The sequence below is a fragment of the Podarcis liolepis genome (assembly GCF_965112155.1).
Source record: "Podarcis liolepis genome assembly, chromosome: 17".
In the NCBI taxonomy this organism is placed as follows: Eukaryota; Metazoa; Chordata; class Lepidosauria; order Squamata; family Lacertidae; genus Podarcis; species Podarcis liolepis.
The window spans coordinates 21,883,116-21,907,215 of record NC_139571.1 but is presented as its reverse complement, the minus strand read 5'-3'; the positions used below and the strand labels follow the sequence as shown (position 1 = coordinate 21,907,215).

At 43.2% G+C, this 24,100-nt stretch overlaps 1 protein-coding gene across 2 annotated transcripts in view; it reads right to left on the bottom strand.

Moving 5' to 3' along the window:
- JAK2 (Janus kinase 2) overlaps positions 1–24,100 on the bottom strand; it is an 82,623-nt gene that overhangs the window by 44,491 nt on the left and 14,032 nt on the right. The window contains exons 3-4 of one of the 2 annotated variants that reach the window (XM_083482222.1): positions 8,871–9,751; positions 4,924–5,172 (exon numbers count right to left, since the gene is read on the bottom strand). In XM_083482222.1, the coding sequence (XP_083338348.1) occupies positions 4,924–5,146 (223 nt within the window). In that variant the 5' untranslated portion in view covers positions 5,147–5,172; positions 8,871–9,751. The remainder of the gene's footprint in view (positions 1–4,923; positions 5,173–8,870; positions 9,752–24,100) is intronic. The other variant, XM_083482221.1, reaches the window with a different exon arrangement.

Here is a 24,100-nt window from a genome sequence, read left to right as displayed (position 1 = left end):
GTGGAGTCTCCCGGTCCATCACTCTTAACTACTAAACAACACTGGCATATTCTTTTTATGCTATCCATTCAGTTCAGCTAGGGAGAACATTTGCTGCTTAGGTATTTGAATAATTTAAGTTGCTTTCAGTTGTACATTTATGTAACTGAACTAATTTATTTCCAGTGCTGCATATTCCAGAATAGGAGACTCACGCATGTATGCAAGTGTAATAAATAGCTTTAGACCAGGACTGAAAAAAGCTTCTACTGGGCATATTTATCTTGGGGATATTTAACTTGCAAGTGGTTCTTTTTTGCAGTTGGAATGCTCTAGCTGAGCTCAACTGAGGGGACAGCAGTGCAGAACCCGTACTTTATGTACAGAGACAGACAAAAGCCTCCTTGTATTTCAAGCCAACATGTCGGTACGCTGAAGAGCATTTCAGATCCTTGCTTGTGCCTGTGCGAAATTTCACGGCTAGCAAGGGCAGTAAACTGAGATCGGGTTTGTCCCTGCTTGCAAAATAATGAGGGCTTTAGAATTTATCTCCTAAGTAACCATGTAATGGACTTGTGCCTCCTTCTGTGCTTAGTAGTTCAACATAAATCATGGTAGATCTGCTATCCTCGTGTGTTGGCATCTTAGCCGCTGGAGAACAGTTCCTGTAACACCCATTAAGGGTCAATCAATCAATCAATCATTCTCAAACTTTTATTGGCATATAGACAACATTCCCAAAGATTCAGTACAAGAAAACCACTCATCTAACAATTACAATACTGTTGTATAATATCCACGGATCCTCACTGCTTGTTGCAGAAACCTGGCTACTATCTCCATCCTATGCCTGTCCTGGGTCAACATTAGGAAGGCTACTTTACATGCTACTCTCTGCTAATAACCAACTGATTAATGAACTTAAGATGGAATTCTCTGATACGAGGGGCAGTGCAAAAGAACATGCACAACGGATTCTATACAACTCTGTCCAAAGGGACATGGTCTCTCTGCAAGCGGTATTTTCTGGACTCTCCCCTGTAGTATTGTCGATGGCAGCACATTCAGTCTCGCTAGTGTGTATACCCTGCATTGATTCGGTTTGGCCAGGTGGTAGAAGTTAAGTCGCCATTGGCAGTCCACACTGCAGCATCCCCAAACCTGCGCAGACACTATCCCAATTTGGCTACTAATTTCTTGAAATTCATTGTCTAACCATCTGCATTTAATTGTCTCAAAAGTGTTTGATAATCTTATTTACATAAGACGCAGGGTACACGAAAAGTACCCACCAACGTGCCAATCTACCACATTTGGATTTTGCAGCCAACCCTGGTTTCTTTCACTCCATGGATTGCTCAAACTCGCCCTGTATTGCCACTCACGTCTTAATGGTAAAAGTATAAGGCCCTCCGTTAGGACACTGCCTTTGATGGTAAGGAACCACATTTACAGATTGCAGGGTGGGGGTGGGGAGGAACGGATTGTGGTTTTCTGCCATGATTGTATGTTGTGTGATATAATAAATTAGGCACAGGATTTGGGGAGGAGCAGAGTACTGGCCTATTTCAATCATCATCATCCCAAGAAATCCCTGTTACAGGGATAAGGGCCAGATAAAGTAACCAAGAGCTGAAAGTCCATGACTCTGTAGCAGAAGGTACCAGGTCCAATCTCCAGATAGGCCAGGGAATGTCACCTGGTGTGAAACACTTGAGAGCAGCTGCCAGTTGGTGGAGAGAATATGAGCTAGATGGGCCAACAGACTCATGTGGTATAAAACAGCATCCTACGTTCTATGAAATGTGTTTAAACAAAGTCCCCGGATCTTGAATGTGTTGAATGGTTTCTTTAAATGTAAAGGTTCATCATTGTTCCACCCGATGTGTATGTCTTTAAGGGGCCAGAGCAAAATAACGAGACCCAGCTTTACAGCGGTGAAACATAGCAGGTGCTGCTGAGTTGTATTGATTAAGCTGTGTCAGCAATTAGGTGTAGTATATAAGGAGCAGCACCTAGCTCTCCCATTACCATGGGGGATGGGTTGGTGGTTGGGTCTGGTTTCTTGATGTATTTAGTGTAAATGGAGCTTTTGTTTTTCTCATTAAAACCCTCTTTAAGTACGTTTTGAGTCCCTTTTTAATGCATGGTCTCCCCAGCAAGCTCTCTGCAGCGTTACTATACTGCAAATAGCCAACAGAATGGTGAGGAACTTTGCTTGAGACCATGGAGATCTGGATTCCATGGAATGGACTGAGTTAGGAAAACTACTGATTATTAGCCAAACCTCTGGTACCCAGGCACCGTTCTGTCTCTTGCATTCGGTCTCTTCCATTTTACTTCCTAGATCAGCGGTTCTCAACCTGTGGGTCCCCAGATGTTGTTGGACTACAACTCCCATCATCCCCGAGCTCTGGCCTTGCTAGCTAGGGGTGATGGGAGTTGTAGTTCAACAACATCTGGGGACCCACAGGTTGAGAAAGGCTGTCCTAGATTTATATGCTGAAGGCCACCCTGAGAGAAGGGAGAGGGGATTGGAATTCTGAATGCAGAATTATTCAGCAGAAGCAGAACCTCTGGACCAAGGAAGGGAGGAAATGACAAGCTGCATGTGCATATGCTAGCCTACTGTCTAAACAACACACTCCTGAAAAGCCACCTTCTCCCGAACACAAGATAAAGGCTAGGACTGCAATGAAGAACGAAGACTTAAATAAATAAGTATTCCATGGCTCTAATGCATGGAAACACAGAAAGGGACCGAGCCACATAAGATGCAAAGTAAAGCTTAATTCAACAGTGCCAGACAAACAGCTCACATGGAGAGCCATAGTCTGATGGATGGTTCTATACCACACCCCAGAAAGGTGCAACACTTAGCACAGAAAGAGAAGTGGACCAATAACATCCTTCACAGAAGCACTGACAGAACAACAGAGTCCTAAGTTCATACTTGGAGGTACTAAGAAAATAAAGTCAGTAATAGCAAGGAATAGATAAGGAAACTCTTTGCAAGCATGAATATTCATGGACCAGCGGCATGACCAAAAGCCAAACAAAGCTTCCTTAACCATGGTTTGGCATGTGCCCCATAACCTGCTTAAGACCACTCATTGATCTAAAGGAAAAATGATCATCAATGATCTACCGGATGCTAAGAATTCAGATTACAAACAGAACTGCACAACTTTTTTTTTTTTGCAGTGCTCACATTCCTTGTCTTCCAAAACTCAAAAAGTAGAGCATTGTTTTGAATCAGTGTAACTTGGTGGGTTAAATCAAACCTTAATGAACAAGTAAAGTATAGATTGGAGATGGTGAAAAAGAAGGAATAAAGTGTTCCATAGTACGTTCTCCTGACGCATCTTTTGACTCTAAGATGGAACTTTGATTTCCCCTAGGTTACATAAAGGCTCTATGAGGGCATCTGAAGGTATCTGGGGTGGGCAGAACAGACATGTTGTCCAATATGTACATTTTAAAGACACAATCTTAAATCATTTCCTGTGGCACCTTTCCCATTCTCCAGGATGACAGAACTTCTGAGATTACACCAGAAAGCTCCCCTACTACCCCAGGATACAATGCATATGGCCTTGCAATTACCTTCCTAGTAATTTTTTTAAATTGAGCACTCCGGCTTAAGCACTAACTACAGTATTTACTTCAATAACAGAAATACTTGGTAGAGATAAAAAAAGGAACAGCCCATGCAGGAGTTGTCACCAGAAAGTACACACCAGCAGATAATGTTATGCTATTAATCAAATTCCAACAGTTAGCAATGGACAATCTTAGATGACACTAGCAGCTTAAAAATATGGAACCAAACTATTCTCTAATTCCACAAAACAGACTGATTTCTTTTAATGACATTAATGGCACTAAGATTTCTGTTACACTGAACAGTTTTCCTTCCCAAGTCTTCCCAAGAAAAATGTGCAGCCTCTGGTCACATTTTCTCTTAAATGCATGGATGCAAATTCTTAATCAAATGTTTGAAATCCTAAAATTGCCAGAGGAGCGAGAAGGACCGGTGACTGTCACCTACACCATCAAGATATCGTCCAGGCTTTGGGTCTCTTTTGAAAGCACCTTTTTCCCATTTGGTTCAGCAAAAGCTTCCTTTGTCTCGTCAGAGAATACCAGGGGCAGCTTGAGTGAAGAGGAACCTATGGTTTCAAAAGACAACCGCAGCTTCCGAGACGAACAGGAAGGTGTGAGCACCAGCCGCAGGTTCCATTCTTTTCCTCACACCAGCAAAAGCCTTGTTTAGGTGAAATGTTAAACTATGGTTGAGCATTATGTGAACGTGCCAGCATTATGTGAAGCATGCTCCCCCTCTAGTCAGAAGGTGACCATAGCAACTAACTTCAGGTTTGAGTTACGTCCAAACGTGGACAACCCAGTTAGTCTTAACTATGCTTTTTTCAAGCTATGTTTCATGAAGCTAGCTTGTTTCAATAGTAGTTAAGAGTGAGTACAGTTTAGTGTTCTGGCAATTCTAAAGAGCAGTTAATGGGGGGAAGCAGAGAGGGGACCCCAAGAGTCATCTGCATGACACTAAACCATGGGTGAACCTCCAGGCTGTGGGTCAAACCTGGGGATGTCAGATGTGGGTAAGGGTGGGGCTGCAAAGGAACAATCTGGAACTTAAACGACCGTTCCTGTGCTGGAGCAAGCACACTCCCATCAAACCACTTCTCCCTCCCAGAACTGCTCTCTGAAGCCTCAGCTGTCAAGGCTTTGAGGTGCAGTACACAGCTGTTCCAACAGCCCCTGGGACAGTCCTTCAAACATTTGATTGCAAAGCATTGAAGGAACATTGCTGGGGCTGCTGTCTGAGCCACAAAGTGCCATTCTGATCTGTGTTTTCTTGCCAAATCCCAGAAAAGTGAGGCTGGAACGGTTCCGTCGGTCAGAAAACAGGGTGTGTGATCTTACCACAGGCTTTACAAGCAGCAACACAGATCTCTTCTGCAATGTACTCTCCTGCTGGAAACTGTAGATAATCGCCGTCCATCTTTCCTTGGGAATGATACAAGTAAACTCGAAGCAGTGGCTCTGTGTGCGTGGAAACAGCCGCATTCCCAAGGACGCCACCATTCTGGTGAAGAGTAGATGAGGCCGGGCTTTCCATTTCTGTCACCGTAAGGCAAGCCATCATGACATTCTAAGGTTCACAGCTTTGGCCTGAAAGAAATCCACAAAGAAAAAATGTTAGTTACATTTTTTAAAGAAGATATAGAGTACGTTGCATTGATTTGGAATGACAGCGAAGATTTGGGGGTTCTCCCCCCCCCAGCCTTTCTCTACAACGAGCTCCAAAACTCCTTTTCTCCCCCCCCCCCCGAAGTTTCATCCTCCCAACAACTCTGTGAGGTAGGTTAGGAGAAATGGGGACTAGCACAAGGCTTTCTGCCCCCCGGTTGAGCAGCATGCTGGGGCCAGCTGTATTGGCCACAGCCCTCAAGGCGCTGGGACAAAAGCACCTCAGCTCCCACAATGAGAGCTGCGACAATTTCATCCGGAATCTCGCCAGCTGGGGCCAATGCAGCTTTTCTCAACATCAAGGTATATCGCCAAACCACAATGTTTGGCTGGCGATATACTGCAATGTTGAAAACTCGACACCACCCACTTGTTTTTAAAAATTCAAGAATTCTACAAGCAAACAGAGAGCACTGTTGAAGGTGTTGCTTAATACCATCCATTCAAATCCTGAAGTGGCTTTCTGAAACCACTTAGTGGAAACAGTGCCTTCTTTTAGAAACTGTTCTAGAACTCTCGTCCCACAATGCTGTGGAAGCAACTTCTGAAAGTCATGGTGGAGAAACGGTAAAACAAACCAAGGCAGACCACTGCTGTTTGTTGAAGAGGTGCAGGCTCTGGTCGTGCCAAGTTGCAGAAAGTTAAGGGAATTATTATTCTCCACTTCCTGAACAAGCTCGTTCTACTTAACAAAATTTCCAGATTCAGAAGTTTCATTTCTGCATTAAAAAGGTAGCCCAGACAAAAATAGCACCCAGGTTTAGATCCTCTTTGGCTTCACTTCCTCAAATTAGACAACTCTATTGCAAAAAACAAACACACACATACCCTGAAAAACCCCAAAAGAACTTTTACAAAGTCATTGAAATGTGTTTCTGTATTCTTTATTACTACATAACATACTAAGCTATGCTTTCTGTTGTTTTCAAAGCTGGCAAAATCCTGATTATTTAGTTGTCCACATTATTATTACTATTACTATTATTATTATTATTATTATTATTATTATTATTATCAGCAGCAGCAGCAGCACCACCACTGTTATTTAATCCTGGGACCAAGGAAACATTTCCCCTTTGATATCAGCTTTTCTTATTTCCCTCAGAAAGCACAGAGAAATGATCTGTAATTCCCCCCCCCCCCCAGAAAACTTCCAAATTCATCTTTCAACAAGAATCTTAATCCTCAAGACGTTAGTTGCACAAACGTAAAAAAAAACAAAAAGAAAAACCCACAAAGAAACGGTTAAAAGCAGATCTTCAGGGAAAGGACATTCAATTAAAGTACTATAACTTGATAAGTGGGTTAAACTAAGATTGCAATCGTGCTCTAGCATTATCTTACGTTTTTGTAATTCTTTTGGAGAGTCTATATACCATCCCAAAGGTCAACACATTTCCCTGACTGCTCTTTCTTGAAATCTGGAGCTATTTTGTATGTCTAATGGAATAAATTAGACATAGTGATGTATGGAAGTGAGAGCTGGACCATAAAGAAGGCTGATCGCCGAAGAATTGATGCTTTTGAATTATGGCGCTGGAGGAGACTCTTGAGAGTCCCATGGACTGCAAGGAGATTAAACCTCTCCATTCTGAAGGAAATCAGCCCTGAGCGCTCACTGGAAGGACAGATCATGAAGCTGAGGCTCCAATACTTTGGCCACCTCATGAGAAGAGAAGACTCCCTGGAAAAGACCCTGATGTTGGGAAAGATGGAGGGCACAAGGAGAAGGGGACGACAGAGAATGAGATGGTTGGGTGGTGTTCTTGAAGCTACCAGCATGAGTTTGATCAAACTGCGGGAGGCAGTGGAGGACAGGAGTGCCTGGCGTGCTCTGGTCCATGGGGTCACGAAGAGTCAGACACGACTAAACGACTAAACAACAACAAATGGAATAAATCTGTAGGATTCAAAATAAGTGAAACTATCAAAGGGAAAATTAAATCTAAATAATTCGAGTAGGGATTTCTGGCAGGCTCACTTTGTCATTTTAATAAAGACCTCCTTCCTTATAAACTACAGAAGCAAGTAGGCATGATGCACGATGATTTAGTGAGCTCACTACAACATTGCCTAAACTATATTTAACGGGGGGGGGGTGTTAGCTCAGTATTTAAGCGGCAGAAACACTGCAAGCATGAAGGTGGGAGCAGAACAACATTCACCAATGTTCCCAAGCATCTCATATTCCCTCGGAATATGGTTCCATTCAGCTATCAGAACCGATGGCAGGGCTTACATAGGCAGAGCAGGGGCTGAGTTTTGTGTGAGTGGAAGAAGAAGAAGAAGAAGAAGAAGAAGAAGAAGAAGAAGAAGAAGAAGAAGAAGAAGAAGACGACTGCCACAAGAAACTAAATAAAAACCAGAGTTATCCTATTGTAGAACAAGACCTGCCAATAAAAGTAAAGAACTTATTTATGCATGCTACAACAGCGGCAAGAGTTTTGCTAGCACAACGATGGAAGAATGAGGAAATCCCAACGAAAGAACTGTGGCAAGAAAAATTGATGAGCTATGCGGAATTGGCCAAACTGACATATAAGCTGCGGGAAAAGGACAACGGTGACTTCAAGGAAGAATGGGGACTTTTTTACAAACTATCTAAAAAAACCAAGAAAATGAATTGGCCTCTGGCAGGTTTTGAATAAACATTCACAAATTTATTAGCTGAACATATGATAAAGTAAGCATACGTACAATTTTACAACATGCAGAAAACAATGTATGTAAAGAAATCAGGGAGGGGAGCTGAGGGAAGACCTTGGTGAGGGGGAGAGGGAGGGTTGAGGGGGGGAAAGGGGGGGAAATAATGTAATTGATTAAGAGGACTGACAAATTGTTATGTGAAAATTGGTTAATAAAAATATTTTAAAACGAAACAAAACCAGAGTTATCCTTAAAAAGAACTACTACTTCAGACATAGTCAAAATATCCCTTCCCCTACCTTTCCTTTAAATGGTGGTGAAAATAAATTGCCCAAAGAACTGAAGAATTTTTTTAATTTTTTAACTTCACTGGTCAGTAAATTATTGCATATTTTGTTACTGGCATATTGTCAAATCATAATGAGAAAATATCGTTTCACCACCATGAAGAACCTATGTTCTTGAACACTAAGTTGAAAAACACAAGACTTTTTCATGTTAGTTTATTTTGCCCTGAGTGGCCCGAAGTGTTTTCCGCAGCTACATATCTGAAAAGGGCAGATAGTCCGTAAAACAGATATAAGACAACTTGCAGAACGAAGATCGCTTTTATCTCTACCAGTGCAGCTTGACAGAAAATGGAAAACCGCAAACACAAGCCAAGGCTCTGAAAGTAAACAGCATGTGAAAAAGGAAGAAGAAGAAAAGGAGGAGGAGGCAGCAGCGAAGAGGGAGCATTCATTGCTAGTGTAAACACTTGGTTTCTTATAAGGCTAAGAACACAGTCTGCATTTCACTGAATCGACAGAATGTTAGCAAGCAAGATTTCATTCTTCCTCCTATTACAACTGAACTGAAAAGAAACTGTTAATGCAAAACTATTCCATTCTTCAAGACCAATTTCAAGTTTATAATATTGTATTTACACTTAACGTTTTGTTTTGAAAGAAGAGTATTCATTCCAAAATGTATACCGTATTTTGAATTTTTGCCGGCAGAATCGTCTTTTCAAATCTCCACACAGAAAGGGTGAATTTAAAACTGATGCAAATAAAATATCAGAGTGCAATCTTATCCTTGGGTTTGCATCAGCCGAAGAGTTCTAGGATCTCAGCAGAAGCCCGGCAGCGGAACACAATATATTCTACCAGCAGATCAGAAGTCTCCAACGTGCTGTAGGGATACACCATCAACACAGCTGCTCTGCCAGAGAAAATACAGAGGCAGAGCAGCCAAAATAGGGATGGTGACACGGGCAGAGAACAAATTCTATGCCACGTCAATTCACAACACAACCATGTTCTGCCAGCACACTGGCGAGGTTATGCTGACTGTACACAGCCATGACCTTTCGTTGCCCAGACTGTACGATTTGTATATACAAAAAACTTGTACATGTTATCTGACCATACGATCTAAAGGGTAGGGTTGTGGCCGCCTGGTTTTCAAAAGGCAGCAAGTATTACTGCTGCAGTCATCCCAGAAGTCATAAAAGACCTTTCACGGGGAGTTTTGATATATTAGCTCACAAAGACTTTGGCCAGCTATGCAAAAGTAGTCCAGCCATCTTTGCATCCAAACCAAACAGGCTGTTATTTGCACATTTATCTTCAGATTATGAATTCGCCTGGAGTTTATTTTGGTAAAGTAAATACACAATGTCAGAATGCAGTCACTGTTTGTTCTTGGTTTTTCTAGTAAACAAACAAAGCTGAGAACAGGTCACTGAGCAGAAAAGTTAATGATTTGGGGTGTCTTTTTCGGGAAGGTTTAAAGTACATTTATAAACTTGTGTAGTGCTAAAGTGCTTCATTAAAGATGCAATCCTAAGAATGTCTTGCAGGCCAGGTGAAGCCTATGGAGAAAAAGATAAGATTGCACACAATCTGTTATAACAGAGCAAAAAAACAAATAAAGCTCTGCCCATAATCATAAAAAAGCAATTTTAACAAAATACATCGTAAGACAGCTCATTCTGCTTAGTGTTTCTACAATACCCTTTTCTCTCTTCTCAAACATACATTGCATTTGTGATCAAATTGCACTATTTAAAGGCATGGATGTTGCAAGTCAATATCACCAGTTTTAGCCTTATCCTAGGGGGCTCGTTAACATATCACCTTGAGCTTCTCAACAGCACAGGTGAGGAAACTTTGGCTTGCAAGTCAAACTGGCAGGGATTCAAACATTGCCTGCAAGGCTGCATTCCCCAAACCATGCTTACCTGCCCCACACCTTTGAGAATATGTGATGTCTAGTATTGGGAAGGTACAGATGCAGTTGTCAGTGCACAACTGGAAGCCTTAAAGTGCATTCCTAATTGTGCATTGGCAAAGGACAACAGGCATTGGCCCTAGAAGATGGATTGGCGGTGCGAAAATGTTCCCCATGGGAACTCTTGGCAACCTCTTAAGTCCTGACTTCTGGACCAGATCTACTTGTAAAATCTGCCCCCACTGACTAGGGTCTGATAAGGATCCAGCCCATGTAGGCAAAATGTTCCCCTGTTCGAAATTAGCCAGGCACCAGGCGCATTTTGCACCTATCAGCCACTTGAGACCAAGTGAAGATGCCTGGGCTTATATTTTATCTGCACAATCCGAATGAATTTCAGGAACCAAAATGCTTTTTCTAAGCAGGAGCAGTGAATGACATTATAATTCATTGCTGTAGCTTGACCCCACTGCTCTGCTCACAGTTGTGAAAAATATTCCCGCGGGAATATGGGTGGTCTGTGTCACCATTAAGAAAAAGAGGTCGGAATAGGCCAGTACAGTGGTGCCCCGCAAGACGAATGCCTCGCAAGACGGAAAACTTGCTAGACGAAAGAGTTTTCCGTTTTGGAGGTGCTTCGCAAAACGAATCTCCTATGGGCTTGCTTCGCAAGACGAAAATGTCTTGCGAGTTCCTGCGGGTTTTTTTCCCTTTCCCCCCTTTTTCTAAGCCGCTAAGCCGCTTATCAGCTGATCCGATAAGCCGCTAAGCCGCTAAGCCGTCAATGGGCTTGCTTCGCAAGACGAAAAAACCACTAGACGAAGAGAATCACAGAACGGATTCTTTTCGTCTTGCGAGGCACCACTGTATATATGTGGACAGTCTCTGCTTCAAGTGACTTTTCTTCTTGAATTTCTCAAAGCTCTTAAACTAGCTCAAGGTTGTCCTCTGAACTAGCCAGATGTTTCGCTGAGAATCAATCCCAGTCAATCATTCATTTGAAAAATAAGACACTGGAGCCATCTCGCCCCAAAATGGCAACTAGAAAATCTGTTTTGGTGACTGAAACCTTGGTTTTAAGGAGCCATTTGCCACCTAGCTTAAATATCTGAGTTTCTAATGCCGGCTCTAAGGCTTTAAGGAAGAGAAGCATAAAACCAACCAAAGAGCAAGAGTTACGGTGTTACATGCAAATGTATACAAGTCTTGCCAACCATTTTTCCCCCAGTTAAAAAGCGGTGTCAGGAGATTGAAGGTGCAACACAAACTTGGAGTTGGGACCTTTGTCTCTGCATTTGCTGGTTCAAGCTGGAACAGAATTGGGAGGAGAAAACTGGACCGTGGAGAACAGATCAAGTGGCCAGTCTACCAACAGCAATCCTGTGCTCAAATCTGCACCCTTCTTGTAGCTGCTTTTATTGAGAAAAAACAAGTCAGGACTTCCTCTCACACTTTAGCATGCAACCAGGAACAGGCCTCCTTAGTGCACAGTGAGCCAGTGTGGTGTAGTGGTTAAGAGCGGTAGACTCATAATCTGGTGAACCGGGTTCGATTCCCCGCTCCTCCACATGCAGCTGCTGGGTGACCTTGGGCTAGTCACACTTCTTTGAAGTCTCTCAGCCCCACTCACCTCACAGAGTGTTTGTTGTGGGGGAGGAAGGGAAAGGAGAATGTTAGCCGCTTTGAGACTCCTTAAAGGGAGTGAAAGGCAGGATAACAAATCCAAACTCTTCTTCTCTTCACAGGTGGGGAACCTGTGGCCCTCCTAATGTTGATGGATTACAACTCATCTCATTCCAGACCAATAGTCATGCTGGCTGAGGCTGGCGGGACTTGTAGTCCAAGAACATTTGAATGGCCACAGGTTCCCCACTCTACCCTTAGCCCTTGCTTTGGAAGATCACATTCAGATAGAGATTTGTAATACTTGGGTTGGGTAGGGCTGCTGCTTCTTGCAGTAGCAGTGCAAGGAGACTATTCCTTCAGGAACAGAGCAAAAGAGGGCCATTCAGGAGGGGGAAATGCTTTAATCTCTGTGATCATAGATCTCCGAGTTATTTCATGGAAAGCCATGTGCAAAAATGGACGCGATTGCTCTGCCTCCACCAGAATAGCTTTGTTGTGCAAGCTGAACCCTTCCTTCTTCAGCCCTGCAACAAAACTACAACAGCAAATCAAAACCACAAGGTCCAGTTTCTGCAATCCCCTGAACAGTAACTTCGATCACTCTTAGATGTTCAATCACAATAGACTGTTTATTTTGCAGCTTCAGATCAACTCCTCCTTTAAAACACTATGGCTGAAAAGCAGCAAACGGACTCGAAAGCCGTAAAATAATCCCCAGCAAAACTTGCCTCGTTATCACCACCAGATGCTTGAGATGCTTCCAGCACAATGTCAATCACACCATCCATTTCGGAAGAGCTCCTGTACATTCCTATTATCAGGGGTCTGCCAGGACTTGTGGCTATAAGAAGCCTCAATTCAGTGTCTTTCTAAGGTGCCGAACCAAAGCTAAAGATGAGGTGGAGGGAGAACTGAGGGAAGACTGGAAAAATGAGAAACTAAAATTGAAACCAAAAATGGCTGAGCACTGCTCTCTGAGCCTTGGGATGGTGGAGTTCCTCCCCTGCCCTGCTTTCTCTCTCATACACCCCCAAAACCTCTCACTACCCTTTCTCCTAACTTCCTCTTTCCGCCTGCATCTGTGCAAAAAAAAACCTCCTTTTGCATTGTTCCCATACTTAGCATCATGCTTCACTCTTAGGGCCCAGTTCCCACCAACATTAACCTGCGTCTTGGGCCAAACCACTTCAGGGTGCAGAGCATGAATCACACCCAAATAAGTAAAAATTCATTCTGCTCACGCACAGGCAGCATTGCAAACAATCCTAAATCACCTCGAATAAATATTTTGGAAGTTGAGAACACATCTTAAATTACACCAGTATTCCATGAACATTGTCCAATTCTGTCTAAATATATTAAACCCCCGTCTTCCTTCTTTCACCCTGAAATAAGACTGTAAGCTTTGCCATGGTTGTGTGTTCAGACATTTCTGTTTCCCATTCTATTATGAGTGGGTTGAAGACTTATCAAGGTTTTGCCTAACACCTTACAGCAATGATTATATAGGACAGGCACGTCCAACTTCCAAGAGACTGCGATCTACTCCCACTATAAAAAAACTGGCAGTGATCTACCCAGTGAACTGGCAGTGATCTAGATCGCGATCGACCGGTTGGACATCCCTGATATAGGATATTAGTTCTGTTTGCTGCTAAGGTGCTTTTTGATACTGGCTAATCAGAATAAAACAGGACCTGGAGCAAATTGTTTTTCTCTCTATTCTGTTTGAGACCAAAATTCATTTGCTTTGTTACACGGCCAGTATATTTGGACAGAGTTTCCAGGACTCAAACCACAATATTGGTATCTGAAGAAGTGTGCATGCACACGAAAGCTCATACCAAGAACTAACTTAGTTGGTCTTTAAGGTGCTACTGGAAGGAATTTTTTTTATTTTGACTATGGCAGACCAACACGGCTACCTATCTACCACAATATTGACAATATCGACAATATTTAACATCTTAAGTTTACATTTACTGTATGAAGTATTTCCAGAGCTGTACACCATTTGGCCATCAGACTTTATCCGTGAGAGGAAACAAGATTCCAAGTCCATTTCCCTCTCACTGAAGTCTCAGTGGCACAAACCACTTTCTTGATACCCTGTAGTGTAGCTTCAAGCTCACCAATGCCTCAAACCATTTCTGAACAGTGCAGGCAGCTAAGCGCCTCTATTACTACCAAGACGGAGAGGGCTAGTAGAAGCCCAAAGTTCCCGTTTGTTTCAGGAGGGAGCAGAGCTGGGTCATAGTGTTGGGTTCAATGTCTTTATAAACTATTTGGATGAAGGGATTGAGGGGACGCTCATCAAATTTGCAGGTGACACCAAACTAGGAGGGGTAGCTAATGCCACAGAAGGCAAAAATCAGGATTCAGAATGACCTTAACAGATTGGAGAACTGGGCCCAAGCTAACAAAATGAATTTCAATAGGGACAAAGGTAAGGTTCTGCGCTTCGTCAGGAAGAACCAGATGCACAAATATAGGATGGGGGACATTTGGCTTGCTATCAGTACATGTGAAAAGGATCTTGGGGTCTTGGTGAACCACAAGCTTAACGTGAGTCAACAGTGTGATGAGGCAGTAGCAAAAAATGTTGTTGCTATTCTAGGCTGCCTCAGCTGGTTTTTATGTTGGACCAATCAAGTGGGAAAACATCCCTTCTCTTTTGCCTTCCTGTGTGCACCTGCTGCTAAAGAGCTATGGTTGGCACCCATATCTAGAGATGCCAGCTGCCATAGCACTATACTTGCAGCTTTCTCCCTCTCTCAGAGGCCCTTTAGTGTGCAGTACAGGATGAGGCCATACAGCCAGCCATTGTGAATGTACCAGTGTAGCTCCATGGCAGCTGCCCACACCAGCTCTCACTTTAAAAATTAAGAAGCAAGACATACTTTAATGACCTGTCATCCAACGTCCAAGGGCAAAAAGGCAGCTGTATTGACACACACAGAGGGCATGGTGCCCGCCCATTCTGAATTTGGAAGAAAAAGAGAGGGGTGGGAGGAAGCAGCAACCAACTCACAAGGCCACAGTTATCTACTGTGTCACCATGTCCTTCCAGAGGTAAGGAGACTTGGCTTAGACAAAAGTCCGACAAGAGTAAACATCAGCACAGACAACGCCAATCAACATATGGTTACTCCAGCTTAAAACAAAAGGGCATTGAACTCATTTTGGCTATCTGTCTTTACAAAAGAGATTACCTTCTTTGTGTTGTGAAATAAACGGCTGTGGCAAGCAGAACATTTTCCAGTTCAGAATTGGCTCATCAACTATACCCAAAAGAGCAGAGTTAGTTCATAATCTGGTGGTCCATTCCTCATCAACTAATTCGACATGCAGTTGTACAAGTCCTCAATAAAACCATACAAACTATATTTATTGTGGCTTCCATTTGGGCAATATTGCCACAATATTGTATACAATACAGTGGTATCTCGGGTTAAGTACTTAATTCGTTCTGGAGGTCCGTACTTAACCTGAAACTGTTGTTAACCTGAAGCACCACTTTAGCTAATGGGGCCTCCTGCTGCTGCCGCCACGCCGCCGCACAGCTGTTTGTTGCAGCAGCCCTTGCTACAAGCTCCACAGGCAAATGGTGGCTCTGGCGCTGGCCAAGGGGTGCTTCCCAGGCCCCTGTGGGCAATGGGAGAAGGCACTTTTCTTTGGGGCAGGGGGAGGCAGTTCAGAGACCAGGAGTGGCCCCTGTGGCTGCCCAGAGGACTCCCAAGGGGAGAGGAGGCTGAGGGAACACTCCACAAGGGAAGGGTGTTTGAAAAAGGTTGAGAGACTGCCAGTTCTGCAGGCAAAGGGTGACACAACTGGGCTCCTGAGCCCCAAAGGGGTGCAGCAGAAAGAATGTAGTTGGTCAAGGGAGCCGTGGACCCAAAAAGGTTGAAAACCTCTGGTGTAGGGAAAAGCCACTCATTCCTTGTCCAGCACTGATTTGAGGACAGGATTGCTGTTGGCAGCCTGGCCACTTGATCTGTTCTCCATGGACCATTTTTCTTCTCCCAATTCTATTCCAGCTTGAATCAGCAAATGCAGAGACACAGGTCCCATCTCCAAGTTTGTGTTGCACCTTTAATCTCCTGACACCGCTTTTTAACTGGGGGGGAAATGGTTGGCAAGACTTGTATACATTTGCATGTAACACCGTAACTCTTGCACTTTGGTTGGTTTTATGCTTCCCTTCCTCAAAGTCTTAGAGCCAGAGTTAGAAACTCAAGATATGTAAGCTAGGCGCCAAATGGGTCATTAAACCAAAGTTATAATCGGTGAAACGGAATGCCTAGTTGCTCTTTTGGGGCAAGACGGCTCTAAAGTCTTATCTTCCAAATGATGGACTGACTGTGACTGATTATGAGTTAAACATCCTGCTAGTTCAGAGGACAACCTTGAGCTAGCTTAAGAGCTTTGAGAACTTCAAGAAGAAAAGTCACTTGAAGCAGGGGCAGTCCACATATACACTGGCCTATTCCAACCTCATTTTCTTAATGGTGACACGGACCATTCATAACTTGAATTCCCCCCCATCCAACTGTGAGCAGGGCAGTAGGGTGGGGTAAGTGAAGACAAGCTACAGCAACTAATTATAATGTCATTCGCTGCTCCTGCTCAGAAAAAGCCTTTTGGTTCCTGAAATTCATTCGGACTGTGCAGATAAAATCTAACTGACAGAATTCTACAGGATGTGGTCTTAGTGTGTGCAAACAGACCAGGTCCAATGATTCCCCAGGCACGAAACTCCAGATTGTGGACATGTTAGGTGCATAGCTGTCAACTTTTCCCTTTTCTTGCGAGGAATCCTATTTAGAATAAGGGAATTTCCCTTTTAAAAAGGGAAAAGTTGACAACTATGGTTAGGTGCCCTCCTGGAACCTAGACATCTTCACTTGGTTGCAAGCAGCTGATAGCCAGGTGCAAGATGTACCTGACGACTGGCTAATTTCGAAAACTGCTGCCTAGGCAAGCTGATCTGTACTTGAATTTGTGACTTTAGATTGCACAGTGCAATGCGGAAAAAGAAACCACACCTACCGAACAAGGTGAAGCAACTGAAGTATTTCCCCAGTTAAAATAGGGAAAGGAAAAAGTATTTGTGCAAGGCAAGTGGTAATGAAGGACATGAACTCTTAACCTAATCTGCCAACCTTATAACCACTGAGTTGAAAGGAAGGGAGAGGTCGCATATGTATCCTTCAACTCTTAACTGCCTTGCATGCATGAAAAGGCCACTGCAGATAGATTCCAGTGAACCCAGTCAAAAGATGTGTATTCCAGTGAAAACAGCAGAAAGTGCTATTTCAAACTAAGCCTACAACTGTATCTTTAGCTACGGTACTGTACCAGAATGATATAGCCTGCAACAGAATGCATCTGGTGGAAGGGAACGACATGACGAAGGTTAGCTATGCAAAGCACAGGGTGTGCACCCACCACGAGATGCAAAGAGCAGTACAAAAAAATTAATAATACCCATGTGCCCAAGTTGTTAACCAGATTTTTTAAAAAAAGAAATCAGTAGGTTTAAGATTAAAAACATGTGAACCTAAGGCAAACAGAATGTATTGTACCCTAAGTAAAAGGTGAAGGCCCCCTGGACGGTTAAGTCCAGTCAAATGCGACTATGGGGTTGCGGCGCTCGTCTCGCTTTCAGGCCAAGGGAGTTGGTGTTTGTCCACAGACAGCTTTCCAGGTCATGTGGCCAGCAGGACTAAACCGCTTCTGGCACAATGGAACACCATGACGGAAACCAGAGCGCACGGAAACACTGCTTACCTTTCCACCACAGTGGTACCTATTTATCTACTTGCACTGGCGTGCCTTCGAACTGCTAAGCTGGCAGGAGCTGGGACAGAGCAACGGGAGCTCACCTGGTTGCCAGGATTTGAACCGCTTGTTGGCATACAACCAAGGAAGCAGGGGCAATTGGAAGGCCCCCAGCTGGCTCCATCCCACTGGCTGGTGTACCGGACAAACTCCAGTCCTTGAATCAGTGACCTGAACTTCAAAAGCTAGGGCACGCTCTACTCAGCAGAGAAAACGTGCAAACAGAAGTGGCAGGAGAGGCTGTGTGAGCATATTTACAAGCAGTTTATTCAGCATACATCAGGACAGAGGAAACATGTCCAATCTCCTTTGTGTCCAAAGCAAGACAGCCTAAGCAAAAGCTATACACAAATGGAAGTTCCCAGCAAGCTGTGCTGGAGTGTAAACAGGCATGTGACACACAACAATCATTCCTTAAGGTGGAACGGAACATCCCAACATCCTCCCCCTTTCCGTGTAACCTGTGTCAACATATTTTGACCCAACTGCAACCGCTGTACATAAACCTTAAGTTGTTCTGTGTTAACAACCTTAGACAACAGATCTGCAGGAATTTCATTTCCTGGCATGTAGGACACCTGAATGAGTCCTTTCTGGATACATTCCCTTGAATGATGTAACTTTATCTGCAAGTATTTGGTTCTTTGCTTGCAACTCTCTGAGGTTAGCAAAGCCAAACAGGATCTGTTATCTTGATACACCTGTATCAAGGACATGTCACCTTGACTCTGACATTCTGAAACAGTTTCATCAATCATTCACAATCCAGGAGTGAAAATGACAGGGCATTGAGTTCTGCTTCACAGGAACTTAGGCTTACTGTCATCTGCTTCTTGCACAGCCAGTCAAACAGACAGTGGTTGTACATGTAGCACACTCCAGAAGTGCTGGTACCATCAGTGGTGTCACTTCCAAAACTAGCATCTGCAAAGATTTCAAGACCTCCAGTCTTCTGACTCGTGAACCTCAGTCTGTAGTGCAAAGTGTCCTTCAGATAGCGTGCTATGCGTTTGAGAGCTTTCCAATCCTGAACAGCAGGATTGTTAGCATGTCTGCTAAGCATATTAGTGCTTACAGCTATATCAGGTCTTGAACATCTAGCAATGAAATTCAGTTTGCCTAGAATGCATCTGTACAGTGTAGTGTCAGAAAATGCTTCAGCAGTACCATCTACAGCGGTGCCTCGCAAGACGAAAATAATCTGTTCCGCGAGTCTCTCCGTCTAGCGGTTTTTCCGTCTTGCGAAGCAACCCTATTAGCGGCTTAGCGGATTAGCGCTATTAGCGGTTTAGCGGATTAGCGGCTATTAAAGGCTTAGTGGCTTAGTGGCTAAAAGGCTATTAGCGGCTTAGAAAAAGGGGGGGAGCGAAAAAAATCGCAAGACTTGCAAGACGCTTTCGTCTTGTGAAGCAAGCCCATAGGGAAATTCGTCTTGTGAAGCGCAGCGAAAAACAGAAAACCCTTTCATCTAGCGGGTTTTTCGTCTTGCGAGGCATTCGTCTTGCGGGGCACCACTGTACCTGGTAATCTGTTACCATTGGTGTGTCCATAGGATTTGAATCAACCAAATGCAGCCTGGTAGTACATTAGCAATTTTCGGTGTTTGGTGTCCCAGAAAATTTCCTGCCTGGTCTTTCTCTACCTGCAGAGAAAGATAGTTGGATACCTCACCAAGATCCTTCATGTCAAAGTGCTCCTTCAGCTGAGCTAGGGTGCTTTGGTACAAAGCCTGATTCTTCCAGAGCTGACCTTCTGAATGGGAAGCCCAAGAGGCTCAGTGGTTTAGACCACAGCATCACCCGCGTCCCTCATGTGCCCTAAGTAGGCTTCTGCTGGCAAGAGCATCCCCTGAGCAGAGTTCTACTCATAAGAGGAGGCTGGGGTGACAATCTTCACTGATTCTCCCTTCCCTCTGAAGCCCTTTTTGCCCCACCATCTTGAGAGGGATGGGGGTCCCTCTGAGCAGCAAGAGGGACTGCAGGGGAGAAAGAAGAAATTGGAGAAATCTGCCTCTCCTCTTCTACTGTTAGGATCGTACATTGGATCGAAGTAGCTCTTCCATTTGTGGACAATTAGTCAGGATCCTGGCCATTGAAACCATTTAGTACATGTGTCAATTTATAACCACATTACAACTCTCTCTTTCTCCCCCTCTAGTCACCATGTTAACTATGATTATACTGTATAGGATTAATATTCTGATATAAATTGCTTCATGCTTCACACATAGAGGATTACACCTCTCGATATGTCACCGTAATTTAAACATCCTTCACGTTAGGACTAGGGAAAGAAATACCTTACCCATGTCATGAAATAACCATGTTTAATTTAAAACATAGAACTATATCCGTTTTCTTTTAAAATGATTAATAGCTCAAAGTTGTCACGCAGAATCAAGTTTCTAGCAAGCAAAGGTGCATTATTCAGCAGCAAGCGTTTGATAAGATCCATGCATTTGTTCAATGCACGAGTCTCTGAATGACAGCAGGAAGACCACCGCACGTGTTAGGAAGAAAGAAGCAGTCAAGCTCTCAACAGGAACGAAAGGAAAGATCAAAGAGGCTTCACAAAAATGGAAAGGGCAGATGTTCCCACATATAGAAGCAATGTGGAGCTAGAACACTCCATAGTAACAACTAAATAAAAAGTGACTCTATTTTAGTCATTCTTTAAATTTTACATGGCATGAAAACCTCGAGTTTTAAATCTTAAGGAAAATGTGCTTTTATCTTTTTGCAAACAATAAAGTTGCAAAACAGCTAAAAGTTGCAGAGCATTAAATCTTGCTCTGCTCTGAATGTTTGAGTTGTTTAACTTTAAAACATACAAATAAGTTATTTTCAACAAATCAGTTTTCCCCTACCCCACAGGATTCAACTGGCATGTGGATCAGCTTATATTTGTAACAAATAAATTTACGAAAGAGGCATATATTAATGCCAAACAACTCCACAAAATTGCATACCTTAAAGGGGTTAGTGCCCCGGTTTGTCGAATGGCTCATCAAATGCAATTTCTGGCGGTACTGAGCTACCTAACACACACACACAACCTTATCCCTGCCATGAGGGTTAGCCTGTTCCATATGAAATAGAAACTCCAATGGCAAAGAGTGTGGCTTAACTATTAATAGTTCATAGTGGGATTTCCCTCACTGTATACTATTTACAATGTGGTTAATTGTTTTAAGCTGCACGTCATTGTAGATATCAATATAGCTTCAGCATTTCTTAAAAACCACCTCTGAATCTATTTCACCGCAAAACCAAACAGATCACAAAAGAAATATGCTCCAGTTTACAGCTCTGGTTCCTGGGTTATGCTGTAGCCTACGACAACCACAGACCTTTTCAGATTTCCACTTGTCAGAACTGCAAACGAATACAAAGCCAGTTTTTGAATTGCTTTTTTATATAGCCAACATTGTCTGAAAGAATGGTCTTCTGTAGTTTCTTCCTCCAAGGAATATTTCTTAACACTAACTTTGTCTCCTTGATGATCCACCAATAAGCCTGTGAGATATATCAGTGTTGCCTGGAACACTTTCAACACTTCTCCTCTCGACAATCCAATTTCAACTCTAAACAGCCAGATTCAACTCTGAACTGAATTAGACAGCCTTTTATAGAGGCAGCCTATTTCCTTTGCCCACAGCAAGAGTGCGATTCTCTGAGGCACTAATAATATATGTTTTATCCGAGTACATAAACGATGCTGACGGACAGCCTTGTTATCAAGTTTCCCAACACGATTACCAGCAGCCTTGGTGCAATAGAACAGAAGTTCTTGCTGCTTCCCACTGGCAGTAAAACGTACATTTTTCAATTTTATCACAACCACGTCAGCCGACCTAGCCAGGCAAACACACACCAAAATATGCTGCCTTGACCCAATATAATCAGTTACCGCTCACTATGCAACTATCCTAAGTACACTGGCTAAGTCTCTGCAAACAATTAAGAAATGGGATTAGGATTCTCTCCCCTCCCCCCCCTTGGCAAAGTGGCTATGCCTTAAAACAACCTCAAGGCGAGCAGAAAACCAAGATCTTAAAAAATAAAATTAAAAAATCTCCAGTGTGCAGACGCAGGGAAATAAACTAAATCGCTGGAGTGATAAAATGGCAGCACTTCCACAGTTCCCTTTTTCCTTTGCATTTCAGTCCGTAAAACAAAAACAGTCACTTTCAGTTCCTTATCTCAGCCTCCTTCTGCTATTTTATGATAAAAACTACACACCATTAAAGGGGCTTTAATGGTAATTGTGGAAGTCAATTCTGGAGTGTCTTATAAGAGAGTTTCCTGCTTGTGCAATGGAAAGGCTGCGGTGTATTTATTAGGGGTAGATTCGAAGCTGCTCTTGCCCTGAGCTGAAGGTGCTTTTGCTTTGTGCAAGGCACCCCTTCCCTGCTTTTCAACAACCTTAATTCCCCGCTGTTGCCGCCTATACTGCTTTCCACAGCTTTTTAGTGGGCTCAGACAGCAGTAATGGAAAGACGGGTGCAGGAAAGCCCCATTCAGTAAGTGGAAGAATCCAATCCACTATACAGTGGTACCTCGGGTTACATACGCTTCAGGTTACAGACGCTTCAGGTTACAGACTCCGCTAACCCAGAAATAGTACCTCGGGTTAAGAACTTTGCTTCAGGATGAGAACAGAAATCGTGCTCCGGCGGCGCGGCGGCAGCGGGAGGCCCCATTAGCTAAAGTGGTGCTTCAGGTTAAGAACAGTTTCAGGTTAAGAACGGACCTCCAGAACAAATTAAATTCTTAACCTGAGGTACCACTGTACAGGCTTGGTCTAATGAGAATACGTTTTAAGCTGCACGTCATTGTAGATATCAATATAGCTTCAGCATTTCTTAAAAACCACCTCTGAATCTATTTCACCGCAAAACCAAACAGATCACATTGGGGCCTGATAAGACATTGTGAGTTAAGTAGTTTCAAAGAGCTAGATTCATTTCTAACTCTTTCTAAAGTTTATCGAATACTAGTGTAACATTTTCCACCTGATCCAAAATATTCGAGATGACGTAATGCAACACCAAATTATAAATGTGATATATTTCCAGGATTTTTCTCTTTCGTTTCATTAGTTTCCTTTTAAAATATTTTTGTTTTATAAAAGTGGAGAGGGGGAATTATAAACACTTGAAAAAATGTACAAAAATATTTGTATGAAATAAAAAATACCGTATTTTTTGTCCTATAGGGCACACTGGTCCATAGGACGCACCTCGTTCTTTTGGGGGGGGAAATGAATAACAAAAATTTATTCCCCCCCCCCCGCGGCTGCCGCCCCAAGCCTTGCGCACACCTGCCCGAAGCATGGGACACCCTCCGGAGGGCTCCCCGTGCTTCGGGCGACAGGCTGCCGCCCCAAGCCTCGCGTGCTCGGCGGAACCTCCTGCCGGGCGCGCAAGGCTTGCGGACACTCTCCGGGGCTGCAGGCTGCTGCCCGCAAGCCTTGTGAGCCTGCGGGAACTCCTGCCAGGCTTGCAAGGCTTGCAGATAGCTTCCTGAAGCCTGGAGAGCGAGAGGGGTCGGTGCGCACCGATGCCTCTTGCTCTCCAGGCTTCAGCCCTGGAGGGGAAAAAGTGCGTCCTATGGGGTGAAAAATACGGTATATATTCCATTCCCATTGTAAGCATACGAATTTCTTATTCTCAACAAGAGAAATATCTGAGAAATTTAAACATTGGAAGACCTTATGAGGAAATACAGAGAACTGTGTGGTCAGAATGCCATTCCCAGGCCAGCTAAGAATAGGCAATATTGCAAACTTTCTATGACCACATCAATATAATTATATACATGCATACACTCTTCACCTCCCCACCAAGATAAGCATTGCTCTTATCTTATAAATACAGAGTACAGTACCAAAGAAAATGAGTTCTGTATAGAAAGCAGTACCACTGAAAGGTATTTGACAAAGCAAAAATGCTACATTTGACGGCTCGCCATCCTCAAGAACAATAAATCACAACACGACACGAGGTCTCAGAGCAAGAGACTGCTATGGTAAATTTATAACTGTAGGATTCTGTAAAATCTCATATCCTAAGAAATGGCAAGTTCCAAGACTGCCAGAAAAATCATTTATTGCAAGGAGGAAGAAATGCAGCATTTATATATATTTTTCAGATTAATTTTAATTTGAGTGTCCCCAAAGAGAGGCATGAATGGAGCTAACAGTACTAATCTGTGCTCCCAGCTGCCAAGTTTCCATAATTAAAAACAACTTTTTAGGTAGGTACCTTCATGGAACTACGAGGTGCACACACAAAGACGTTACTTATACTAGCTTTAACTGTGTGTGTGTGTGTGTGTGTGTGTATTCTTCTCTTTCCATGGTTCATTTACATATCGTAAATCCCTGCATATTTTACATAAACTAAACCAAAATTTGTATACACTGTTGGGTTTATCTGAACGTTGCCAACATTTTCAAGTGTACACAATTTCCTCCCGTATATTCAACAAACATTTTCGAATCTTCTTTAAATGTATGTTCT